Here is an 18,159-nt window from a genome sequence, read left to right as displayed (position 1 = left end):
TTGTGTTAGCTAGCAAAAATAAAAATTATTTTATCCGGATATTGGATTATTCAATCAAATTTTCATACACAAAAATGTTTGACAGCTGCAGCCGTTGTGGAAATGAAACAAAACACGAATGTGTTATTTGGATCTACATTACATACTAACTTACATATACAGCGTTAACAGTACATAAGTACTTCTATCAAACATGACACTAGTTACAAATTACAATGTGTTCTGTGCAGTCAGTTGATCTAAATTGTGCTGATATAAAAATTATATTATTACAGCACACGTGTTTTTATGGAAAACTAAACTCCGACTGCACTTTGTGCTGGTGATGACATCAATGTTTGTTGTTGTCTTGGCTTTCTTGCTAATCTCTGGTGTAGCTAGACCCCTTTGTCTTACTCCCTCTTACCTGGGCCCCAAAAGGCTCATTTAGGCACATTAATTATTCAAAATGTTTTCACCAAATAGTGACTTGATTAATGAGTCCTGTGGCTGTTGCATGTGCGTGTCTGTTGGGACAAAATTTGAAAAACACCAAAGAAGTCAACTTCATACACATGACGCCACTCATGGCTGACTTTCACAGCTGTTGCACACGTTTTCGGTTTGTGTCTGCCTTTTAAGGTCGTGTTATGAACTAAATGTCTAGCTCGGGCAGGTGGTTAATGACTGGTCCTGACACCGAACTGTAAAGTTTTTAATTGAGCTCAAAGGACCACTTTTAAAGTACAAACAAACGTATAACATTGCTTAATTTTTCCTGTGACTATAGCATACAAGCCAGCCAGATTGTGTTTGCATTCAAATGACATTTTATCACATTTTGAAACCAAAATAATCCTCACAAATAACATTACAACAATCCAAAGTCCAATGCTTGAGGGTCACTTCACCAAAGACCACCGTTTTGACTTGTGACATAAATTCCGAACTCCCACCTCGGGAGCAGACTACATACGTTCAGATGAGACAGCCTATACAGCTCGTAGGCAGTGAGCATGAGGCCGGAGATGGTCACTATTTTTTTGACCAGTTTAAAAATAAATAAATAAATAAATAAAAATTAATAAAAAACAAAACAAAAAACACACACACAAGTGGACGGTTCTTGCTGCTTTGAATATCCCGTTTTTCTTTTATTGTTCAGTTCCTTAGACCCATTTGGCAGAGGCATCTTTTGTTGAATTACAGTTATAATTCTTTGATTAAAAAATATTTATATATATTTATAAAAGTTTCCTCCTGTACTAAACACCATTAAGCATATAATGTATACATGTAATTAAATGTTCTCAAATTTTGATACTGTAAATGTATAGGACAGTATGCCGAGGAATGTTTCTTGGGAGGAGCAATATGGCGGCCTGTCGACCTCAAAAGTCTTGGCCTCGGCGCCTCGACTAAGGCCTGTCGATTGTCGAAGCATCAAAGCTTCGACAATCGACAGTTGTTGTTGTTTTTTTTTTTTTTTAAATCGCAAGACAGCCGAGGTCAGACATGACAAGTCAACTTCTGCCGCGTCGAACCCCTGCAGTAGCAGCGCCGCCTCCAGCAGATGGCGCCCTAAATCAGGCTTGGGGAACGATCGCATGCCATTGTTCCCCTTCCTCCTCTTCGTCCTCCTCACTTGCCCGTCGCCATGGTGCAGATGATGGAGTCTCAGTGCGAGTACTTCATGTATTTCCCGGCGGTGCCCATCACGGACCTGTCCGAGCCCGCCCGGTACCGAAGCCTACCGCGCCGGAGTCACCTCTACCTCGGAGAGACGGTCCGCTTCCTGCTGGTGCTGCGCTGCAGGGACGCCGGCAGGGCGACGCCGACCGAGCCAGGCCCGGGTAAGCGGGGAGGGAGAGCGGAGGGAGGGGGAGGAATGAATGATGCTGCTCTTTGAGTGGGATATTCTCATATAGTCAGTGCTTGCTTGCTCTATTAACTCATATCTTGCAGGCTCAAAATATTAGGAACAAGTCTCTGTATAGATGTACCACACAATACATTAATTTACCTTTATAGCACTCATGCTAAGCTAAAATGTATATAGTAAAAATACAGTAACAACAACTATTCGATTATAAAATTCACCAATAACTTTATGAAACATTGGCCAACAGTTTTAATTTTTTTCCTACGAGTGCCAAACATTTAAATGGTTTCTGGGTAATTTTGGGTTGCTGAGTTTGAAAATGACATTCGTTTTTATTGGCTTTACTTTTTGAGATATTGATATTGAATTGATTATTAACGTGCTTTGACAGTTAAGAAATGTAGGCCTACTGTCTTTGATAAAAAAAAAAAGAAGAAGTAATGTTTGTGATATGACATCACCTGTTTGCTGCTAATATGCCTTTAAAAAAAATTGCTTGATTTTCACATAAAACCTTTGCATATGGAAGGTTCTCTGCGATAATGATTGCCGTCTTTCACGATGTCGCATCAAAAAGGAAAGAAGACTGGGGTTTAAAAAAACAACAATGTCACTTTTTATTTTAAATTGTTCAAATAGTCAAAAGCTAAGTTTATCAACATGAATATTTTCAGATTTCTGTAGTCCTCCATGAAAGTAGACTGATTATATATGTGTTGAATCAAAATAAAATATGCGCTTTGACTTTGGAAAACACATTCATTTATGTTTGTGCATCTTCTGCACTTTCAGTTTGAAACAATATCATTTTTGAACGGGATAGAAATCAAATCATGTTTTCCCCGATTGATCGACAAAATAATCAATTAAAAAACACTCGTTATTGCTTACACAGTAGATGCCAGCAGGTGGCGATGAGACACTTTTAGACAAGGCTATGGCTTGACTAAATGAAACTCCTCCCTTGAATTCAAAAAAACGCCAAAAAATATTTCTATATGCAACATGAATCAAGTACTGGTTCCCTATTGGTTCAAGCAAAAAATAATAATCTACAAATAGAAAATTTTGCAAACGCAGAACCACAAATATGCGGACGTTCACTGTGAAATATTTAAATCGGCAGAGTAAATTGTGTAACGATACGGGGCTGACAGTACACGCCTGTTCCAACAGGGGACCCTGAATGTTTCGGGAGCGAATCGTGCAGCAGTCGCGCCTGGCGAGAGCTGGCCGGCTCTCTGTGCGCGGTGGCCAGCGTGAGCCCGGGCGAGAGCGGTCGCCACCGGCCAGGCCAGCACCACCACGACTACGGCAGCAGCGGCGACGAGGGCTGCGACGACGCCGGGGACGATTACATGGCGGCGGCGGAAGCGGCCATCGCGGCGCTGGGCAGCAGGGTGGACTCGCGATGTCGGACCTTCCGCGACTGCAAGCCGCTGCTCATCCACAACTCGTGCGGCTCGACCGCTCGGGAGTTCCGCAGGGCTCCGGTTCAGGTCGGTGGAGAACGCGCGGAGAATCCATTGTGAGGAATGTCTGAGCGTTTGTCTTTTGTCCTCAATGCCGTGCAGTCTCCTCTGGACGAGCCAATGGTTCTTGCAGATGAGGTCATCTTCCCGCTCACCGTCTCCTTGGACAAACTCCCCGTCAACACTGTCAAAGTCAAGGTAGCCCCTCACATTCCACATTTCAGAAAATATCTGTAGCGCTTTAGCTTCATACTCCATGGTAGCCATCTTCAATCTCTGTTATGTAGCAATTCTCTTTCAGAACCTGTCATTCATTTTTTTATTCCCCAGTCCACACTTGCAATACGGAAGCGTAGAGCTGTCAGTGTGGAATAAACATTTTTGGCTGGCGAGTATGTTCGAACATACTTGCAAATATGTTCGAACGTATTGAAATATGTTTGAACATACTCGCAAATATGTTTGAACATACTCGCATCCAAAGCAAAACCCCATTTTTTAGGCATTTGGGCCACATTACCAATTCATTAGAAAATTAAGTAGACAAAAAACAGTGTTTATTCGTAACTTTTACGATTTATTATGTCTGCCGTGCATGACTTAGGTTCGTCATTTTTTTCACTTGCGCATGCGCAAATAATACCCCGTGGTATTATGGGAAGGTATGCTAACTTTGTAGCATGTAGCCTACAAGTACGTTCATATTTGCAACATATTTGCGAGTATTTTTGAACATATTTGCGAGTATGTTCGAACATACTCGCCAGCCAAAAATGTTTACTCCACATTGGCAATTCTACGCTTCCGTACTTGTATGCATTCTCAGCTCCAATGTCCAATGTGTGGCCCTCTCAGGTAATGGTCACAGTGTGGAAGAAGGAGGCGGAGCAAGCAGAGGTGCAGGAGTTGGGCTACCTGAGCGTTCTGCAGCAACGAGAGCCGTCGCTCACTTTTAGACACGACCTGAACACCTTCAAGGCTCAAGGTTTGCTCTTCATAGTTCACACATTTTTTATAAATTACACAAAAATTGTGTATGTCCCTTTTGGACCCAACTGTTTTGAGAGCGCGGCTTGGTGTATGAGTGGTTAGCACGTCCGCCTCCTAGTGCTGAAGGCGCAAGATTGAGTCTGGGCCCCGGCGTTCCTGGGTGGAATTTTCATGTTTTCCCCGTGCCTGCGAGGGTCTTCTCCGGGTACTCCGGTCTCCTCCCACATTCCAAAGACTTGCATGGCAGGTTAATTGGGTGCTCCGAATTCTCCCTTGGTGTGCTTGTGTGTGTGGATGGTTGTTCGTCTCTGTGTGCCCTGCGATTGGCTGGCAACCAGTTCAGGGTGTACCCCGCCTACTGCCCGAAGCCGGCTGGGATAGGCTCCAGCACCCCGTGACCCTTGTGAGGAGCAAGCGGTTAAGAAAATGGATGGATGGATGGATGGATGGATGGATGGATGTTTTTAGAGCGTAGAGCCATAGACGCTGAATGACTAAGGGCAGCAAAGCTGCTGCTAATCTAACTGCAAATATAGTTGATCTGATCCATGGACGAGCACTAGTGAAGTTTGAAGGCCCTGCAGACGCGTTCCTCAACCTCGTCCACTCTTGTTTTGACTCAGTGAGCACCACCTTGACTGTCCTGCCGCCTCCCGCCGTCCGCTGTAAGCTGATGAGCGTCTCGGGGCGCCACTTGGCTGTGCTCAAAGGTACTATAGCCTCGTCAACACTCAGATGTGTCAGGCTGCCGTCAAAACAGGATGTTACTTTCTTCTTCTGGTCTTTCTCAGTGCTAAATAAGTCGTCGCAGGAGGAGGTGAGCGTGCGGGACGTTCGTATTCTGCCGGACCTCAACGCCTCCTACCTTCCCGTCATGCCCGACGGCTCCGTGCTGCTTGTGGATAACGTTTGGTGCGTATACAAAGCATTGTTTTGTTTTCTGAGCACATTGTCATTCCAGACTAGTCCAGTTTGAAAAAGTTGGAGAAGCGCAGTTTTAACAGCCGCGTGCTGCCGTAGCCACCACTCGGGTGAGGTGGGTATGGCTTCTTTCTGCAAGGTGGACAGCGCCGCATGCCGCCTTCCCAGCATGCTCGGCGCCTTGGAGGAGCACGACTTCCTGTTCCAGCTGCACCTCAACGACATGCCGCAAGACGAGTCTATTGAGGTGCGTTTGGAGTTTATCGCCTCATAGTGCAGTTGTAAGCCCCAATAATCAATTCCAATGCAGTTTGATTTTTTTTTAATGCCAATTCACAACAGAACACCCAATATAGCTTAATTTTTCACCTCTGTTATGATTGTATTCCACAAAAAAAAAGCTCTATATTGTACCAAAAATAGCATGTTCAAGAGACATGTAGATGACAAGTGTCTAAAGTGGAAAAACAGCAATATATATGAATAGTTAGATACGATACATTCCTTTTGAGCGGCAATGCTATGCTAACGTCCATGATTTTTCATGGGACATTCGCCCCTGCCAACATGGCCGCCACATAAATACCTACGTGAACCTGCTCTAGTCTACAGTATATCCCAATTGCAGCCAATTCTGGAACTAACAGATTTTGACAGCTATACAGTACAAAGGAGCGTTTTGTGAAGACTGGACACTAAATCCAGGTCTGTTAAATCCAGAATCTGGAATTTGAGGCTCCACTGTACTCCACAAAATATTTCATATATTAGCCACCAACATTTGTGTCCTGCTCAGGGGATGGAGGTTCCTCTAGTTGCTGTGCTGCAGTGGTCAACTCCCAAGATGCCGTTCACCAACTGCATCTACACCCACTACAGGTATGAGCTCTGCAACCCGCTTGCCACACACTAGCCACATGCTACGTTAGCTTCTTCCTGGTGATATGTCTGCAGAGGTGACAAAAGTACTCACACTCTGTACTTCAATAGAATTATATAGATTTATGTAAGGAAAACTGATTCAACTTCTTAACTTGTACAAAAATAATGCTTAACTTCCCATTGTCAGGAAAGAGATAGCTAGCATTGGCTAAATCTGTTATGGCTAGCAGCTAGCCATACACGTTTCCATAGCTTTACTAACATTGTGAACTGAGGAGCAAATATTTTAAAATTAGCTCATGATTAGACTTTTTCCAGATTACCATAGACTGAATTTTTTTTCAGGCTAGTAGTTGGTGCCTTTTAGGCTGGCCCGTCACATAACAACAAATTTACCACCAATCACTTGTATTAGTCAACATAAAAAAAACATTCTTAAATGAAGGGGAATGCGTTGCTTCTCTGAATCTGTTGTGAAAAAGCATTGTGGGTTGTGGCGGCCATTTGGGGTGAGTGTTAGAATGTAAATAATACTCCATGCGAAAAATGCAGTCACCAGTATAAAGTTCAAATATCAATTTTTAACAGTTAAAAATGGTCCAAAAAACAAACAAACACTTAAAGCACAGATAGCTGAAAATGCCCTCATGAAGCATCGCAATTTCGCAAAAGTATTTGTAGTGGCTTACTTCCCAATGGTGTGCGTCCGGCAGGTTGCCAAGCGTCCGCCTGGACCGGCCCAGGTTCGTGATGACGGCCAGCTGCCCCAGCACTGTCAAGGTCAAGGAGCACTTCAAGGTCAAATACGTGCTGCTCAACAACCTGCAGGATTTTCTGTCCGTGCGGCTCGTCTGGACTCCGGAGGGTGAGTTCGCATTTTGCGGCCTCCTCCAGTGGTTGCAAGCTGAAACACATCCAACATAAATGGTGAAGCAACACATAACTTGGTCATTACATAACATGTCATTATTTCATGTAGTGAAGCCCAAACTGTTTCTTTTTAATTAAAACAGAAAAGAAAGAGATTTACTCGGTTAAGAGTCCTAATGTTGTTAGTATTAAGAAAAAATAAAAAAATAAAATTTTCTGTTGGCTTTTTGGGGTATGCTGAAACAGACTTTTTTTAAATTCATTTAAATGGGGAATGATGAGCTGAGAAAAGAACGTTCTCCAAGAACAGATGAAACTTCTAACTTAAAAAAGGGATGTTGATATAGTGGACTACATAGTCCACGGTACTTGACTTTGCCATGCGTTTATGTTTTCAGGGCGCGGTCAGAATGAAGACGCCACATTGTCTGCGGTGGTGTGCCACACCCCCCTCAGCAACCTGGGCCACTGTCGCAAAGGCAGCACTCTAACCTTCAGCGTGGCCTTCCAGATCCTCCGACCAGGACTCTACGAGGTACCGCCTGCAGGGGGAGCCATCGTGCTCACTTCTCTCTGACCTACAGCTCTACGAAAACAATTTGTTATCGTTCAGAATCATTACTCATTGCTGACACCGCAATCAATACCACGGGATTTTGAGTTGACAATTTTGTCAACTTTATGTGATCTAATTCATTAATATTCACTTCAAAGAAAGATTATTTCAGTTAACGAAAACTAACGAAAAACTAAAATTCAAAAAACAATTTTGTTAATGAAATAAAATAACAACGAAAATGCTTTTTAAAAGATGAAAACTAACTAACTTCATTTTATGTTTACAAAACTAACTAAAGATAACTATGATTATAGCGAAAATGTCTTTCGTTTGGTGTTTGGTAATTAAATTAATATATTTGGGAATGATTTTAAATGTGATTTTAAGTAAATTTATTAACCGTAATAAATCCTTTTTTTTTATTGCAACATACATAATAAACCAACAATATCCATTCTTAAAGATTATAGACCAATGAATTGTTGACTATACGGAATAAAGACTTTTGGAAGTGTGTCACACAGTCGTCATCTAGCAACAGCCAATAGAAAAGCACCTTCAGATGATGTCGCTCCTCTGCAACAAATTTGCCTGCTTGACTTTTGGCCCCAATGGGGTATATGCCACAGAAGAGGCGGGACGTGATTTTGCACATCAGTTCATTTCCGGTCCGGGTTGCGAACGCACAACCCAGTGGCACAAAGTCGGAAGCACAAGTATTTTTGATGCAGCCCACACGTCGCAAACCGAACCAGAAACAAACTGTTGTGCAAAAAACAGTCCCGCCTCTTCCGTGGCATATACCCCATGGCTCGGCTTTTTCATTTAACTCAGCCAAAATGCTACACTAGGTAAGAAATGGGTTACTTTTATCATTTTAACATGGTGTTTATTAAATATTGCGCAAAAGTAATACACATTTTAAAAAACAAAAACTAATACTGAAGCTAACTAAAACTAAGCTAAATGTAAGCGTTAAAAAACTATTAAAAAAAACTAACAGAACCACCCTGAAAACTAATCAAAACTCACTAAATTAAAAAAACAAAAAACAAAATGAAAAACTAACTAATATGAAAATTCCCCAACTCTAATAACTCTGCTTCAAAGTAAAAGTTAGCATTGTTATTAGTCATTGCCACTTCTTAACAGAAGAACATCAGTTAACGAATGTCATCCGTTATGCGCCTCCATTCACAAACCAAGTGAATGTTTCCTATTGAAATGAATGAAAAACCATATAAGGAGTCAGTTTTAGAAATACTCCACATGTTTATGGCGATTACCGAGTAGGATATGAATGACTGATGGATGACCCGGCCCACCTTTTTGTCTGCTCAGTTGAGCCAGCACATGAAGCTCAAGCTACAGTTCACAGCGTCCGTGTCCAACCCGCCGCCCGACGCCAGGCCGCTTTCACGTAAGTGCACAGTGCGTAGACCAAGTAGAGGTTAAGATGGAATTGCATAGACCAAGTAGACGTTACGGCAGGCAGTAAATCAATGTAGGTTGATGTTATGATGGGTCTGAATCCACTCAGGTAAGAACAGCCCATCCAGCCCGGCCATGCGAGACCTGCTGGACCGCCACCAGGCCAGTTTGGGTCGCTCCCAATCTTTCTCCCACCAGCAGCCGTCTCGCTCGCACATCATGAGGTGAGACCGGGACCGCACAATTTTACTCTTCCACCTTTCGTCCCTTAAACACTGGGAGGGGTTGCTGCACAGTGAGGCCGGTAGACCTGATTGTATGTGTGGTTCAGGACGGGCAGCGCCATGGAGCGGCGCGCCATCACGCCCCCGGTGGGCTCTCCGGTGGGACGGCCGCTCTACTTGCCGCCGCAGGACAAAAGCCTTTTGTCGTTGGACAAGATCGCTAAGCGGGAGTGTAAAGTTCTGGTGGTGGATCCAATAAGCGGGGAGAACATCTAGGAAGACATCTAGGAGAACATTAAAGAACGCCTACCAGGTCATCTAAAAGGACACCCGGGAGCTGGACACTAGGGTCAAGGAGGGCATCGAAATGTCCTTGGGTGCCTTGAAAGGTGCTATAAACTTTGAAGCGCCATTGTTTTATCGTTCTCACACTGTGTGCAATCTTCACTACAGCAGATAATCATCAATACTCATGGGCACGTATTCCTTATCTTTTGCAAGGAACGACTAATATTACAGCAGCTTCCTGATAAATGATTGTATTATACTGCCCCCAGATGGCCAAAGTGTACACACAAAGGCACTATAAAACCAAACCATCCAACCAACCATTTGCTATCTGCTATTTTTTTGTTTTTTTTGTTCCCCAGGTCAAAGGCCAAATTGTCTAATATGAAAGTATTGCTTTGGGGTCATCTTGGTGCCAACGAACTATGTTGAAGTGAGTTGAGGAGTTTCAGTTTGTGCATCTGCCACCATCTTGTAGAATGCAGATTTTTGCCATTTGTGGTTGGGCTCTGTCCCAAAACCTGGTAAACAACAGAACACTGTCATCATCATCATTATCATTATCATTATTATTATTATTATTATTATTATTATTATTATTATTATTATTATTATTATTATTATTATTATTATTGATCCATGTTACTACTAGGGAAGAAATTTAAGAGGACATTTTTGCAGTGTTATCGTACATCAGCTTCAACTATCAACTTGAATAAACTTAACACAAATCACGACACAATATTAAGTTTGTGCTAAATAATGCCTTTAAATATGTTTCTAAGAAAAAAAATGCGTCAAACGTCAGTGTTCCATTGTCTTTCATGGGAATGTCGCCCCGACCAACATGGCCGCCACATAGGTTAGCCAAGCGCACGGACTTACCGCCACAGCGCCAGTAAACAACAGCGGCCAATTCTGGATCTACCAGACTCACGACTCCTGCACCTGCACTGGGCACTTGTTTCTGTTCCTGTCCATCTCAAATCCATTAAAACGAGTCCCGTGAAATGGAGGCTGAACACACAGCAACAACCTCACCGACCGTTTTGCTGCCTTTTGAGAAACCTCCACCACCACGCCACTCCTTACAAGTGCTTATCACTTGACCCACTCAGGTGCTATCATTTGCAGTAAATAACCAAAGTAGTTTTCTTTTATATCTGATGTGAAAGTCAATATAAATCAAAAGTCGTTGTAGGCCTATTTGTCATTCTTTTGTGAGGATGCTCTAGCAAATCTGCGTGTTCATTTCTTCAAGATATACAAAAACATTTTCTAAATGTTATTTTCATTTGAACTTATCTCAAACATTGCGGCACAGCTTGCAAAAGTGGCGTCGCGAAACGAATGTATAGTAGCTTCACAGGTGAATAGACGTACGTGTCCAGTTCTTGACCAAAACGTGCCTGCACCGCCAGTCAGTGGACAAAAATATATTGCGTCGGTATTGAACTAAGCACTACCATTGAAAATAAATGGGGAAAAGTTAAGCGATCGGTCTCCGTTCGCATGTCAGGTAATGGGTTCGAGCCCCAGTGGAATTAAAGTAGCATGTTGTACATTCGCAAAAGAGGGGTCCGATTTGTTCGTCTACTTTCCCGCACAGGCAGAACACGCAGGACGCGATTTTTTCTTTTAATTATTTTCAGCAATGTCGTGGAAATTGTGCAGATTTTGCTCTGTTTATATACAGATATTCCAGAAAGTGGAAACACCGGTTCCATAGTGTAGCGGTTATCACGTCTGCTTTACACGCAGAAGGTCCTGGGTTCGAGCCCCAGTGGAACCAGCTTTTTTTTTTTTGTCGCGTTTTTATAAAGATTGTGTTTCAACGTAGTGTACAGTATATTCATCCATAAACGTGTGGCTTATAAAATTTATAAAATTGTCTCTGCACCAAAATGGAGATGCCGGGGATTGAACCCGGGACCTCATACATGCGAAGCATGCGCTCTACCACTGAGCTACATCCCCACATGCGCAGTACGAGTTTCACTATGAATAGATAAAGCCAAGCACAACCGTTAATTTTTTTTTTTTTTTTTTTTTTTTAAATAATATATAAGCCTTTGAGCGTCGCTGACGTATTCACAAACTGTTTGCAACACGTTGGGTTACGTTTAGTTCTTCTTTATGGCATCTTTTTTTCTTTTCAAAACGCCTAGTTAGCCGTGAGCAGCTTATTCCTCACAAGGGTCGTGGGGGGTGCTGGCGCCTATCTCAGCTGGCTCTGGGCAGTAGGCGGGGGACACCCTGGACTGGTTGCCAACCAATCACAGTATATATATATATATATATATATATATATATATATATATATATATATATGTATATAAATTTTTAATGAAGAAAATATTGCCGACTAACCAACTGAATGGACTGTTACTTTTCCAGCTAGGTGATAGACGGGACCAAAGCGTGCCAGCTATAACGTTCCCCAAGCTATCAACCACTTGCTAGCTCACTTGTTTTTTGTTTTTCACTCACTCACTCACTCACTCAGACACAAACTTACATGGTCTCCCACGTGGGAAAGCAAACCTACGCCAACCGCCACCGAAGGTAAGTGACGGTTCTACTCCCTCATCTGCAGCCCTGGCTAGCTCACTTGTTAATGAGGTGTGTCGTCGAGTGACGTTTTGGAGCGCCGTGACGATTGACGCTGGGTTGGATGCGCCTGCTACCACGGATTTGATGAAATAAGACTTAAATAAATAAATAAATAAATAAATAGGGGACGTTGATATGTCTAAATAAGCCAATGTTCTTGGCTAATTTGTAAACAACATAAGTTTCCGAAATTTATCATTTGATGAGTTGGACTTCCATCATTTATGCTCATGGGGGTGTAGAAACCAGACAGATTTGTTTAAGTATTTTATTGTTTTTCAAAGTGGAATGGAAGTGATTTATTTACAAAAGTTTGAGAGATACAGAAAGTAAGGCTGACTGCTGGCTTTATGATGACCATGTCACATGAGCAATGTCACAGAGGGGGGGGGGGGGGGGGGGGGGGGGGGGGGGAAAGAGCAATGTCACATGGTCGTGTCACAGCGTCACGCTCGCCCCTTGGGCTGGGCGCTGTCGGGGTTGGGTGTGGGGAGGATCCAGCGGCAGCATTCCGACATTCGCATGTTCTTGTCCACGGCGCAGCTGGTGCAGTAGACGATGCCCAGTGCCAACATCACCACCAGAAACACGCACAGCGGTACCAACAGCGCTACCAGCAGCCAACTCTTGTCATGTTTACTTTTGTCGCGGTTTTGTTCGCCTTCACCTTCTTGACCTCCGGTCGTGGGGCGGGCTCCCTCGTCGTCGCTCCGCCCCGTCTCGGGCGGCCGCTCTGTCCGGTACCGCCTCGACGAGGGGGCGTCCCATCGGTCTAGGCGGTCGTCAGAGTCGTGGGCTTCGGGGGCGTCCGTCAGCCATTGGACGTCAAAGTGGGGCCGAACGGTTCGCGGGCCGTCGTGGTCCGATTCCGGTACGTGGGCATGGTCGGTCGGGTCCGGCATCATCGTGGAGTATTCTTCGTCGGCAGGCACCGGCCGGCAGCCGAGTCCGTCGGCCTGCAGCTCGTAGCCGTCGTCGCAGTAACACTGGTAGCTGCCCAGGTAGTTGAGACACTGCTGCTGGCAGGGCGACGCCCCTACACACTCGTCCACGTCCTGGCACGTACCGTTGCTCGACAGCTGGTAACCGTGGCGGCAGGCGCATGTGAAGGAGCCCTCTGTGTTCTGGCAGGCGCCCTCGCAGCTGCCCTCATCCTCGCACTCATCCACGTCCACGCACTCGCCCTCGTCGTCGGGCTGGTAGCCGTCGTGGCACGCGCAGTGGAAAGTTCCGGGCACGTTGACGCATGCCTGCGGACACGGCTGCTGCCGACACTCGTCCACGTCGGAGCACCGCCGCCCGTCCGGGCCCATTTGGTACCCTGGGGGACACGTGCAGCGGACCCCTCGAGACGTCTCCGCGCAATCGTACTCGCAGCCCATTTCCACGCACGCCGCTTTGACGCGAGGCGACGCGCTAGGTGTGGTGGAAGCGTCCGAAGAAGAAAGCTCCGGAGGGTCTGTAGGGTCTAAGGGGTCCAGCTCGCAGGTGTAGCCGTCCCCGCCGAGCGTGTATCCCTCCGAGCAGTAGCAGTAGTAGTGTGAGTCGGTGTTCTGGCAGTGCTGCTGACACCCGTGGTCGCCGTCGCACCAGTCCTGCTTGGGCGCCGCGGCATGCGCCCCGCAGAGCGGCGCATCCCGGGACCAGCCCACTGACCCGTCGTCTCTCTCCATGCACAGCACCGTCTGCTCGCCGGCGGAGTCGGCCCCCGAGGGCCCGGCCGGACAGGGGAGGGTGGCCACCGAGCCCAACGGCACGTGGCTTAGAACCCGACTGGTCAGCTGGAATTGCGTGGCGTACGTGGCCGGCCCCTGCCCCTCGTCCTCCAAGGGAGGGCACATGCCCCTGGAGGGGTACTGGCACACGTAGCCATCCAGCGCCAACCCGCACGAGCCGTCCAGCCACTTGAAGTTGTCGGCGTTGTCGCTGTTGAGGTGGGCGCCGTCTGCCGTGTTCACCGTCATGGCCACGCAGCGCGGCGCAGCACACGCGCCCGCTGCCTCTTCGCGCAGCCAGTTAGTGAACTGACCCTCCTGGTCACCTACGGGCATAACAAACATCGCAAGGTCACGCCACACATAACATTAATCTATCCATCCATTTTCTTAACCGTTTGCTCCTCACAAGGGGTGTGGGGGGTGCTGGAGCCTATCCCAGCTGGCTTCAGGCAGTGTACACCTTGAACTGTTTGCCAGCCAACCGCAGGGCACACAGAGACGAACAACCATCCACACACACACAAGCAAACCTAGGGACAATTTGGAGCGCCCAATTAAACTGCCATGCATGTCTTTAGAATGTGGGAGGAGAACGGAGTACCCGAAGAAGAACCACACAGGCACAGGGAGAACATGCAAACTTCCAGGAAGGCCGGAGCCTGGACTCGAACCTGCATCCTCAGTACTGGGAGGCGGACATGCTAATCACTCAGTCACCGTGCCACCCCAAACATTTATCTAGTCAACTCAATTTATTCATCTAACCCAATATAAAATACTATGTAAATCTGATCTGTAATCCCTGGTTTAATTTGATCTAACCAAACACAATCTGGTCTAATCTACTCTAATCCAGTTGAATCTACTCTAACCAAACATAACTCTATCTAATCTAAAGTAATGTAAACCAATCTAATCTACTCTAATCTAATCTAATCTAATCTAATCTAATCTAATCTAATCTAATCTAATCTAATCTAATCTAATCTAATCTAATCTAATCTAATCTAATCTAATCTAATCTAATCTAATGAACAATCTAAACCAATCTACTTTAACCAAATTTCAATATCCCTTATCTTATCCCGAATCTAACCTATCCCACATAAATTCATCTGACCTAACCAATCATATCGTCACCCTCTTAAAATAATTGCAAATGTCATGTTTAAATAATCACCTCATGATGCAAATGGTTAGTTTTGTGTTTCCCTGAAAAATCATAAAACATGATTTAGGTGATTATTTTAAGAAGGAGTCGATATATAATTTAATACGATTTAAATAATGTAATCTAATCGAGTGTTCAACCTGTGGTGGTCGCGCTTTGTTGCTGCAGCCACTAGAGGTCAGCAGAAGGAAGCAATAGTTGGGGTGGGGGTGTTTGGTTCTCTTCCCTGCAGGCGCTCACTCTACTTTGTTCATAAACCGGAATTTTAAATTATAAATAATGTACACAATTCATTCATTCATTCATTTCCTTGACCGCTTAATCCTCACAAGGGTCGCGGGGGGTGCTGGGGCCTATCTCAGCTGGCTCTGAGCAGTAGTCGGGGTACACCCGAGACTGGTTGCCAGCCAATCGCAGGGCAATGTACACAATTGATTATTATTTATTTTGATTCTATTGTGGTTTTTTTTTTCCCAAGTTTTGTCAACCGAAGAAACTGCTAGGTCAAAAACAATCTAATTTGGATCAAAAATTGGGTCAGTTTGACCCAACTTCCTGGGGTGTTTTATGAAAAACAACTCAAAGTTGACCCAAGTTAGTGAGTCACTTCAATTTTAACCCAGCAGTTTTAAGGGCGGCAAGCCAAAGGCAACCCTGCATGCGCCACCCGACCCAACTCACCCGTCACCCAGACGAAGCCCCGCAGCGGCCGTGTGGAAGAGCACTGCCGCGGCGCCCGGTGCAGGCCGATCCAGAGGCGTAGTCGCAGGCGGGCGCCGCGCGGCTCGGCGCCCTCCAGCAGCCGGTGCACGGCGTCGGCGGCCCGCCGGTCGTGCAGCGTGGCCAGCGTACCGCCGCGCTCCCGGCAGCCGCGGCCCGCCTCCCGGAAGGTTCTCCGATGCATGAATACCACCAGGCATCCGCGCGGGTGGCACAGCGCGTCCTTCTCCATCAGCTCGCTGGCATCGCCGGCGGCGGCCTGCGCCAGCCACAGCAGCAGCAGCCAGGCGACGCACGCCCCCGCCAGCCGGGGGCGCAGCGTGCCGACACCCCTCCCGAGCGGCCGCATCGCAAAAGGAAGCTGCGATAAAAAGAAGAAGATCCTTAAGTATCCCAGTCGAGTTGGGTGCTGTCGCCGGCTGGTACCAGGACCGGAAGTGCGACCTGAAAACGGGATGTTAATGACCTGTTTGGGTTTTTCCAAATCAGGTGAAGATTTCACGTGTGTCGCCTCTGCCCAGTTCGCCCGCGACTGAAGGAGAGGATGGAGGGCTGGGAGGGGGGTTCGGGGGGCGTGGGGGGTTCGGAGGAGGAGAAAATTAGTGAGTGTGTGGGGGAGTTGCTGTTGCAACGTTGAGGAAAAAAATTGCATGTTTTTGGAAGAAGAAGTCGGGGGTGCAGGAAGAAGTGCAATAAAGCCTGGAGGGGCTTCACTCAGTCAGCATGAGCATGAGGGCATTGGTAGGGGGGGTTATGAAAAACATAAGACCACACACACGTCTGTCTTACTATCTTAGTGGGGACATCCCATTGACGTAATGCATTTCCGAGCCCCGTATCCTAACCTTAACCATCACAACTGATTGCTAACCCTTACCCTGCCAATCAAAACCTGAACTCTAAAACCAAGTTTTGACCCTCGAAAACAAGTCTGGACTTGGACCAAAATGCCCCAACAATGACATGCCGGTCCCCACAATGACAGTTAAACCGGTAATGGTGCACGTGTGTGTGTTGGACGCAGGAGAGGAAAGAGGAAATGCCAGATGTGCATGAGAATTGAGGACGGCCTCTCAGGAGTATATTTTGGGGTTACCTTCGAAATGGACCACCTAATCTGCGCGTGCGCGCTCGTGTCTGTTTGTGTGTGTTTTGGCAGAGTTGAGGCGTTGAGTAGGACAGAAGCAGCAGCACAAGAGCAAGAAAGAAAGAAAGAAGAAAACCTGCGACTCCCGAAGAGCCTTCTGGTCTTGGTTCCCTCCCCCCTCTCCATCTTTTGGCCTTCCCCACCGTGTCCTCGTCATCACCTTCAGCCCGAACCTCCTACTCGTGTCGCTGTCTGCTTTGGCCATTAGCGGCGGTGTTGGTGCTGGCGCTGGCCCCGCCCCCTCAGACATTCCAGCGGCGATGGATCTCGCAGACGTCGGCAGGCAAGAGCGCCGGCTCGTCTTCCGAAGGTGATGCCGAAGCTCCGCCCACAGGAAGTAGATCAAGGTACGTGACAGACTCCGTTTTTGTTTTGTTTTTTTGTCAGACTCCGTTTTGTGCTTCGTTGCACAAGTGCGACAACGTCATTAGCACCACTTCCTCCTCCTCTTTCGTTCATTTTGTCAATGTGCAATAAATTTAACATTTAATACACCTGCTCCACAAACACACCTGAGAGTGACACCTTAGAACATATATTTAAATGCTCATCTTCAAAATTAGTGTCAAGATTTGGAAAAGAAAGGCGCCCTAATAAAGAAATAATCCATTTTTTTGTGAAGTGAGCAGCATTTATGTTTGTTTTGGGTCGGAACAGAACCCACCGACCCAACATGTGTGCGTGTGTACGCCAGATCAAACACTCGTTCACTCTTCCCAACCGCTGGTCTCCCATGTCACATATTCACACACGCGCACGGATGTGCACGTGCACACAGACTGGAGCAATTAGCTGCGGCCTTGTGTGTGTGTGTGTGTGTGTGTGTGTGTGTGTGTGTGTATATACATTCCTGTGTGCGCACAGGTTCGATCCCCCACGCCATGCAGGCTGAAAACGATGCGAGCCGTCCGCTCCCTGAGTGATGATGAGGAAATACCTTTGTGAAGTTTCTGACCCCTGCCACTTTGACCTTCCAGCTTGCAGCAGTTGCGTAGTGAGAAACACACACACACAGAGCAGAGGTAGAAGTCATGGAAAGTTTGAGAAATGAAGAAAGCAGAGAGCATGTGGAAAAGTAGGACAGCATGGAGGCTCGCATGAGAGTGAAGGGGTGAGGGAATGAGGGGGTGAGTGAAGGAGTGAGGTTGCGGGGTGTTGGGTTTCGGGGGGCCCAGAAGAAGACGGCGAAAGTAAGTAAGCATTTGAGTGACAAACAGAAGCCTCACAAAAGCTGCTGACTTGGAAGAAAGCAAAAGTATGGAAAGAGCTGACTGATTAGCAACAACTTTTCC

General features: G+C 46.3%; 2 protein-coding genes, 2 long non-coding RNA genes and 2 other non-coding genes across 9 annotated transcripts; 3 read left to right on the top strand and 3 right to left on the bottom strand.

The window, feature by feature from the left end:
- Positions 1 to 1,073: 1,073 nt before the first annotated feature.
- On the bottom strand, positions 1,074 to 12,153 carry LOC144006437 (uncharacterized). 2 transcript variants are annotated; one of them, XR_013279824.1, is made up of 4 exons: positions 12,017 to 12,153; positions 7,489 to 7,582; positions 6,816 to 7,030; positions 1,074 to 1,788 (listed from the first exon to the last, which is right to left on the bottom strand). It is a non-coding gene; the product is annotated as an uncharacterized LOC144006437 (long non-coding RNA). The 2 variants fall into 2 exon arrangements; XR_013279825.1 differs by lacking the exon at positions 7,489 to 7,582 and having other exon boundaries at positions 12,017 to 12,117.
- Positions 1,553 to 9,818, top strand: LOC144006433 (trafficking protein particle complex subunit 14-like). Its single transcript, XM_077505286.1, has 13 exons — positions 1,553 to 1,832; positions 3,038 to 3,360; positions 3,436 to 3,531; positions 4,189 to 4,318; positions 4,947 to 5,033; positions 5,115 to 5,235; positions 5,344 to 5,491; positions 6,041 to 6,123; positions 6,840 to 6,991; positions 7,395 to 7,531; positions 8,897 to 8,975; positions 9,096 to 9,210; positions 9,318 to 9,818. Exons 1-13 carry the CDS (start codon positions 1,637 to 1,639, stop codon positions 9,484 to 9,486), a joined length of 1,836 nt encoding a protein of 611 aa, XP_077361412.1. The 5' UTR covers positions 1,553 to 1,636; the 3' UTR covers positions 9,487 to 9,818.
- trnav-uac (transfer RNA valine (anticodon UAC)) lies at positions 11,218 to 11,290 on the top strand. The gene has a single exon. It is a non-coding gene; the product is annotated as a tRNA-Val (tRNA).
- On the bottom strand, positions 11,404 to 11,475 carry trnaa-cgc (transfer RNA alanine (anticodon CGC)). Its single transcript has one exon. It is a non-coding gene; the product is annotated as a tRNA-Ala (tRNA).
- LOC144006435 (uncharacterized) lies at positions 11,634 to 17,969 on the top strand. The gene is made up of 3 exons (XR_013279823.1): positions 11,634 to 12,063; positions 16,880 to 17,214; positions 17,732 to 17,969. It is a non-coding gene; the product is annotated as an uncharacterized LOC144006435 (long non-coding RNA).
- LOC144006432 (complement component C1q receptor-like) lies at positions 12,532 to 17,685 on the bottom strand. 3 transcript variants are annotated; one of them, XM_077505283.1, is made up of 4 exons: positions 16,817 to 17,685; positions 16,187 to 16,252; positions 15,682 to 16,081; positions 12,532 to 14,152 (listed from the first exon to the last, which is right to left on the bottom strand). In XM_077505283.1, exons 1-4 carry the CDS (start codon positions 16,991 to 16,993, stop codon positions 12,558 to 12,560), a joined length of 2,238 nt encoding a protein of 745 aa, XP_077361409.1. In that variant the 5' UTR covers positions 16,994 to 17,685; the 3' UTR covers positions 12,532 to 12,557. The 3 variants fall into 3 exon arrangements, with proteins under 3 accessions (XP_077361409.1, XP_077361410.1, XP_077361411.1); XM_077505284.1 differs by having other exon boundaries at positions 17,028 to 17,685; XM_077505285.1 differs by lacking the exon at positions 16,187 to 16,252 and having other exon boundaries at positions 16,944 to 16,973.
- Positions 17,970 to 18,159: the final 190 nt, after the last annotated feature.

The sequence above is a fragment of the Festucalex cinctus genome, chromosome 18 (assembly GCF_051991245.1).
Source record: "Festucalex cinctus isolate MCC-2025b chromosome 18, RoL_Fcin_1.0, whole genome shotgun sequence".
Taxonomy (NCBI): Eukaryota; Metazoa; Chordata; class Actinopteri; order Syngnathiformes; family Syngnathidae; genus Festucalex; species Festucalex cinctus.
The sequence above is the reverse complement of the archived record's forward strand: the minus strand, read 5'-3'. Positions and strand labels throughout refer to the sequence as shown.